Raw genomic sequence first — 8,048 nt, forward strand, 5'->3', positions numbered from 1 at the left:
TCTTATTTTGAAAAACATATTGGGATATGGAATACCCAGATCATGTAAAACACTCTACCTGGGATGCCTCACACATGATGTATTTCAAAAGAATGATGAATATTTATTAAAAATATTACTTTCAGCAACAAGAAAAACCATCACAAAATTATGGTATAGACAAGACCCTCCTGCGGTGGAGCAGTGGCTGAGCATTGTGGAAGAGATCTTTGTAATGGAGAAAATCACATATAGACTAAGATTGCAGGAGGACAAGTTTGTGGTTAAATGGGAAAAATGGAGCGACTAYAGACGTAAGGAGAATCCCACTCTTGTATCCAGTTAAATATGGACATGGCTGTCTAACATTGTATATGAAGTCGAATGTATTGATGCCTCTCCACTGTATATGTTCAGAAATGTTCAATAAAAAATAAGTATAAAAAAAAAAAAAACTCTTTAGTTTTCCTGAAAGTGTATTTCTTCTGCATCCTCATCTATGAGTGAAACTACCCACTTTTTAAAAGAAAATTAATTAGCAGCTTTTTGAGTCTTTGACGGTTTTATAATTTCCTGTGATCATGACCAGACTGTATTTTTAGAGCATTGAATGAAAAATGTCTTTCTCTGTTGTGCTGGTTTATACTTGCATGTTCCCTTTTAAAACCCTAATTAAATCAGGCAGAAGCCTTAAAAGGTTTTATTCTAGCTTTCCATTTTTACAATCGCAGACAGGATTCTTGGACCTGTTTTTACTTACGAACAAACCTTACAAACATATTCCATGTTTTATCTTCTGTTTTGTCATTTCTGCTGTTGGGAAAATCGTTCTTGTGTTGCCCCAGCAAACGAAACTCCTCTTTCTATCCTTTAGCTCCTCTGTTTTAACACTTTCTATTTTTAGCTGTTATCACTCTCTTTATTTTAATTTGTAGTTTTACAAGCTAGGTTTGAAGAGAAGGCCAGCAAAAATGACTTTTGCATCAGTTTGATTGTCTTGAGATGGTTTTATGTCAATATAACACGTATCAAAAAAACTTTAGACACACTGACTTGTTGTCTTTCACATATCCTGCTTTTAGTTCACCTCAGGAGCAGTTAGCTGAGCAGACTGATTTTTTCTTCTGTGTGCCACCTGTTGGGAGTTTGAGTGTTTTACTTCCTTGTTGTCTTTGTACTCTCTCACCATCTCCTGTCTTTATCCCCCTTTCTCTCTATACGTCTCCGCCTGGTTCCTTCACATCTCTGCACTTCAGATGGCAGCCTTACAGAGTCCCTTCTACGGGGATAAGATGAACCTGTACTCTCTTTGCAAGAAGATAGARCAGTGCGACTACCCCCCTCTTCCATCAGATCACTACTCCGAAGAGGTAAGTAGTGTTATCCGTTGCCTTTTGCTGTTATGGCACCAAACCAGACTCGATTTGTGTTTGTGACAGAAGCCACTAGTATTGATTCCTAACGCTTTCATAATAAAAACTAACTGAACTGTTTAAAGCAGAGGGACTTGGCTTCTCTTTATTTCAGCTTCCTGACTTTTTCCCCCTCATAAAAAGTTAGCTGTTTTTTTTTTTTTTAATGTTGTATCCTCCCATCTGTCTGCCCTACAGTACAAGCATGATTTTACCCTGATTAGAAGACTGGCTATGATTTTAACCATTTAAAAAAATAAAAGCACGAATCAAAAGCTTTGTGGTCATGCTTGTCGAGTGGGCTAGTGTCATGTTTCCCTCAATTAATCATCTCCTGCAATTCTGTGAAGACTTACCCTTACACAAAAGATGTAATTTAGTCAGACTTTGGTTAAAAATGTTCTGATTACCGGTGACATGCGCATGAATCTGCGTGGCTTTGTCTTTGCATGCCGGCTTTGTGTGGGTAGCTCTTTTTTTCTCCTAAATGTATTTAGAAAAGTGCCCGAGCACTAAAATCCTCTGACACTGATTAGACATTCACACAGATGGACTGCAGAGGTCTTTGCATGAATTCTGTCTCTTATTAAAGGCACATTTTAGCCTTTTTGAGTCTTTGGATTTGTTTGATCATTCATGTATTTTACCACAACAAACATTCATTTTTCATTTTCAATTGAAAAATGCAATACTTCTTTGCCTAAGTTGTGACTTGTTTGTCTGGACAAAGTCTTTTTTATGTCAGCAGACATTGTTTTATTTTTTCTTTTAATAAATAATCAACATCATTATTAGTAAATGTACTTATTCTCAAACCTGGCCTTGCTGGCAAATACTTCAGTGTTGGATATAAATCAGTCCACAACTAACTTTTATAAACTGAAACCTGCTAAATTTATAATGCTGTTTTAGATCAACCCAGTGGGAACAGTTATTTTGTTTACTACATATCTGACCTAGAAGGTCTTAATCTGGTATTTAGTTCATAGTTGTTTCTGATATACTTCCAGTGTTTTTAAGACACATTAACTCATATATGAACTTAGTGTTTCTGTAAATTAGAATATTACTGTATAATCAGGTTTGAAGAAGAAAGAAGTGCTTAAATCTACACAAAGTTCAACTAGCATTTGTACGACCTCCTACATAAAACACAATTATCAGTCTTTTCTAGGAAAATAGGATTGTTCAGCACTTAGCTCTGTGCTCTTGCTTCCTTTGATATTGTTTGGAGTTCACAAAGCATCTCAGGAACATAGAAAGTGTTTTGCCATGTAGCTTTATGGAATTTAACCCAGCATTGCTTACAATTAAAGGGGACATATCATGAAAAATCTACTTTTTAGCTGTTAAATGCATTTTGTTGTGTACATGGAGTCTGTAGGAGTTAGGGTTGAGCATAATCGTATCATGTGCAATTAATAGTCAGAAAAACATTAATTGATTATTTTTTGGCACTTGACGATTAATACGATTAATGCCACCAGACAGAGTCCACTCCTCTCTGCTTCAAATATGACGAACATTTAAAAAAAAGTTCTGTAATTTATTTATCAACACAATTTAAAAACTGGAGTATAGCCTGAAGTCTGTAATTTTGACCCAGTTTGGAACAGATTTTTATGAAGAGYAAATCTTTCCCACTAAATTGGCCATGTGACTAGGACATAAGGTTGTCCAGGGACTCCAAGGGGTTAATTGTCAAATTAATCATTATTGGCTAAATACCACAATTAATCATGATTAATTTTTTTGCCAATATTGCCCAACCCTAGTAGGAGTGCGGCAAATTTAAATTTAGTTTCTCCTGGTGCTGTGTAGATATCTTTAGATTCTGTTTGGGTTATACTTTTCAATCCTTTCAGATTTCTATAATGTTTTCTAAACAATTACATCAAATTAGTTGCGACAAACCCACCAAATAAGGTCTGGACTTAACTACAGTTTGGTGGTCTTCATTCCCCTCCGGTTCTGGCTTCAACATGTGAGGCTGGTTGGACAAGTCTTCCCTTGTTGACATCTTTTAATTACTTTGTCAATAAAACATTTCTGTTTCGCTTCATAGTCGTACTCCCCTCTATCAAACTGGGGGTCGGGATGTGAAGCTCCTCGTCTGGATTTAAAGAGGCAGCCTCAAAATGAGTTGATCTGTCTCACACCTCAGAAAAGAGGTGAAAGAGGGGCTTGTGGAGTTACAATAAGGAGGAATTCAGACCAAGGCATTACAGTTTCACTTCATATCAACCCCAACTGAATGTGAAAAGGAGGATTTAAAAGCATAATATGTCTCCTTTAGGCTCAACTCACTTTAGCAAACATTTCTTTTTGCTAACATTGAATTAATATAAAATTCCAGTATCTATTGTTCTGTGATGAACTTTTGACTTGTTCAGGGTGCACCTGGCCTCTCATATGATACTGAAGAGACCAGCCCCCTGTAACCTGGAGAGAAAAACATAGGGAAAGATGATTTTATTTATTTTTTGGCTTTTATTTAAGACAGGTAATCTCATGGAGACAGGTACCGGTAGTCTCATTTACAAGAGAGACCCCTGACACACACATACACACATCAGTTACACAAACTTTGTAAAACATTATGTTGACAATTAAAAGAGGCAAAGTTAAACCTAATCTAAAAATAAGAGCAAGAAAAAGTGATTTGTTGGTTAAAGTGACTCGTTGCTGCAGCATGTTTATAAAACAGTATTTTATGGCTTCCACTCTACAATCAGTTTCATCATACCAGCTCAAGTTCACTGTGGCACTTGTGCTTATTCATGTTCCTGTTGTTCTAAAGTAAATCCTGCAGGGGAAGGCTTTCATTAGGCCACGGTTTGTACTTCATTAAGCTGATGGAGGCTAATTCTGAGACGTGGTGTCTAAATGTGTCCTTTTGTGCTCGCAGGAGAGATTGTGCAAGTGTATATTTGTAACATGGGCTCTATTTTCATACACACACACACACACCACGCTGAGCTTCAGCGTTACCCCACATGTCACCCCCATCCCGGAGAAAGGAAGACAAAGCGAAGAGAGCAGGAATGATAGAGCGAGAGACAGGGCGATGGAGGGATGGAGATGAGGGGGGTGCCTGCAGCGCCTGTCTGGATGTAAACAATGCTCCTGAAGGATCGGCAGCAAACTGTCAGCTGCTCATCTTTGTTGTGTCATTTAACCATCTCCGTCTCTGCACACCCCCCCCCCCCCCCACTACACACACACACACACACTTCTATCTCCCACCCTCCTCCTCCACCTGACACCCCCCCCACCCCCCACTCGCCATGCAAAGAAGCGCATGAATATTTTACATATCTGCATCTCTGCACGCCCTCCGTCTCCATTCTGTGCGACTAATTCTCAGACCGTCTGAATTTGCATCTTTCCCTCACTTTCCTTTCTCACTCTGCACATATGCACACGTACACGCAACGGCAGCCAGGAAGTCAGCAGACGGTTACCATGGCAACCGTGTATAGATGATGATGTGTGTGTGTGTGTGTGTGTGTCTTTTCTCCCTTCTTTTTTCCTTTCCATCTTTTATAATCTTTCTTTTTTTAATGAAGGCAGTGGCTGTTCGCCTGCACGCCTATCTTATCTGCTCCAATCAGCCGCTCTTGCCTGGCCTCAGGTATCAGCGATGCCTCTGGGTGGCAGGGTGTGTGTTTGAGGGAGGGTCCGCATGTGTGTGGGCCTAGCAGACCCCACGAGTGATTAATCCATCCTGAAAACCTGTTGGTTTGTAAGTAAATTCATTAAATGTGTTTTTTTTTTTCCCCCCCCCCCCCCCCCTCTGTTTACGTCTCAATCATCACTCTGAGCAGCTGAGGAGTCTGGTAGATATGTGCATCAACCCCGACCCGGAGAAGAGGCCGGACATCACCTACATGTCCGGCATGGCCAGACACATGCAAAATATGACAAAGGGCTGTTAAAGCCAGAGTTCACACTATGTCCTCCTCCTCCTCCTCCTCCTCCTCACATCACCTTCCTGCTTCATATTCTGGACTCAAAATACAGTTTTCACCTTTTACACAAACACTTACTCCAGAGTCTGGCTCCTTGTGATAACCGCTACATGAGACAGATGTTTTCTGTCGAGGTAAAGGCTGTAAACGTCTCGCCTTCGAGTTCATCGATTCAAATGTTTCTTTTTATCAAATGTTATCAATTAGATATTAACGTTTTTAAGTCGATATGGAATTCTTTCACTCTTGAGCTGTCTTGAGTGACATCGCAGACCCCTTTATCAGTTGATTAATTTAAATCACTTTTTTTATAAACTGCAGTTTAAAGTGATCTCATACATAGGCGGTACATCTCTGTACTGCCTGATAGTGTTTGAGGAAAAACACCAGACTGTATCTCACACCTTTTTTGCTTAAAAATGAGTTCTGAACTGAACCGGATGTATTGTAGCTCACTAAGGAGTTGCTGTGGCTTTAAGGCAGTCATGTTTTCCTCTCCAGCTCACACTCCCAGAAGCTATTTAAAGCACATATGCTGCTTTACAGGGTGCCTATCAATTCAAAAATCAATACGCAGAAATGCTGGGGAATTTCAGCTTTTATGGCTTCAAAAGTTAGCCGAAAAAGAAAGAGAACTTTTAGCTGAAATTTAAATGGAAATTTTATTCATTGTCAACAACAAATCTGAGACAAAACAGAATAATTGATGGTTGAAATGTTGTCATATTGCAGGGTTTTTTTTATTCTTCTTCCTGGTACTAGAAGCCTGGCAGGGTTATGTCAAATGAATGTTTTAGAACAGGAAAGATCATTTAAGAGGTAGACTGGAGACATGCTCAAGGGGAACATGGGCAAATGTCTCCACAACTCTTTGAATGCGAGTCAACTTGACACCTTTTGTGTTGTCTGAAAACTTCACAATGTCTGTTTTGACAGCCTCATAGTTGCCGATGCTGTAACAAAAGCAGTTTTTACGTCTTCTGTTTACCCTACTTATGACTCCAGATTTTCCTCCTCGCTCAGCTCGAGCAAGATAAAGCGCTTTAACAATGCGGGGAAAAGGTCTGTAACGTCCAAAAGAAAAAAGTTAAAACAAAGATGGCCGACGGCTGCATCAGAACCACTACTTGTGATTTAAGCATCGTCGTCATTGCTGTTTGTCTCTTAGGTAGTAAAATCTTTGCCGTCCATGTTCAGTGTGTCTAACACACACTTAAATATACAGTATCTATGTCAAAGTACAGTTTATGAAAAGTATATAAAGTCTTGTGAAAAGGAAAGTGGGGTTTTTATTCTTTTACTGTAAATAAAGAAGAAAACATCCAGAGTCAGACCTTTTGGTTTGTTGGGATGGAATCGTGTCACCAGTTTATATTGTGATAAAGATGTTAGAATGAAGGTGATAACACTATTAGTGTCTTCTTTTCTCCTTTAACATCTGTTATCCCTTCATTAAACTCTGCAGTTGCTGGGGTTTTTTTTGTGTGTGTGTGTGTCTGTTTTTTGCTTGTTTGATATAACCATGTACAAAGATTGAAAATGTATCAGAGTAAAATGTAAACCTTTGTTTAACAGAATGTTTTGGAATGAATTGATGGTTGCAGATCTAAATGGGTTTAAAGAACATGTAGTGTTTTGCTATTTTTTGTTTGTAGGTTTATACATTTTCCTTCATCTAATCCCTGCTTAACTGTTTTTTCCTCGTGTAATTCTTCTTCTCATACAGTTCTGATCACGTTCTGTTAATGTTCTCGAACCGAAACAAAACAAAACAAAAAAACATGTGGATGACACCAAAAACATTTCAGTATTTTGCAGCTTTTGAAGCACTTTTGTTAGAGATTTTAGTTTTGGTGTTTATATTTTACACACATAGGTGCGGCAGTTTTCTGCACAATGCTAAAGCAGCCTCAAATTATTTTCTTTAAGCATATTTACCTAAAGCACCAGGAGCATTCATATTTACAGAAACGTACTTTGTTGTTGTTGTTTTTTTTAAATTAAAACCAAAGAAAAATGTTATAAGTAAAACTGTATGTCTGTGCTGAAATAATGTTTTGTTTACGTACAAAAACATTAGAATTTCTATCATATTTTATCCTTACGAATGGGATATTAACACACGGAGCTGAGTCACTTTAAGGATTTTGGCTATAACTTGATATGTTTTTGGTTTTTTTGTCTGCATGTAATGTGTGGCTTTGCTTCTTTGAGCTTTACTGTTTACTTCTGCATGCCCACTGAAGTTGGTGATGAAGAGTCTAGAAAGTAAAAAAGAAAAAAAATGACAATAATTATTGTCTTGATATGTTTTTAGTTGCTTTTTGAACCTTTCATGTCAAATGAAATGTCTTTATTAGAAATGCTTTGTATGCAAACTGAATTTAATAAAGCTTTTGAAAATTCTCAGCTGTTTTTTAATGTATTTTCTTTTCTTTTCTTTTTTAATGTCAGACATTTGCAGCATCTTAAAGTGATTGTTGATTTTTGACTGCACTTTTTGGTCGTTTGTGCTTAAAGGGGCAATATCATATAAAATCAACTTTTTTGAGTCTTATATCATGTTATAATGTTATACTCTCATAAAAAAACATGCCCAAAGCCTTGCTTTGACTCATTCATGCATGTTTGAGAAATCCAGCAGCGTTTTTAGGAAGCCATGCTGAGGAGCAAAACGACAGGTGGG

At 37.9% G+C, this 8,048-nt stretch overlaps 1 protein-coding gene across 1 annotated transcript in view; it reads left to right on the forward strand.

Moving 5' to 3' along the window:
• Positions 1-7,771, forward strand: part of nek7 (NIMA-related kinase 7) — a gene marked incomplete in the record, with an annotated part of 74,518 nt that extends 66,747 nt beyond the window's left edge. The window contains 2 exon segments of the mRNA XM_014007320.1: positions 1,236-1,349; positions 5,219-7,771. Of these exon segments, the coding sequence (XP_013862774.1) occupies positions 1,236-1,349; positions 5,219-5,329 (225 nt within the window).
• Positions 7,772-8,048: the final 277 nt, after the last annotated feature.

The sequence above is a fragment of the Austrofundulus limnaeus genome, unplaced genomic scaffold, assembly GCF_001266775.1.
Source record: "Austrofundulus limnaeus strain Quisiro unplaced genomic scaffold, Austrofundulus_limnaeus-1.0 Scaffold41, whole genome shotgun sequence".
Classification (NCBI taxonomy): Eukaryota; Metazoa; Chordata; class Actinopteri; order Cyprinodontiformes; family Rivulidae; genus Austrofundulus; species Austrofundulus limnaeus.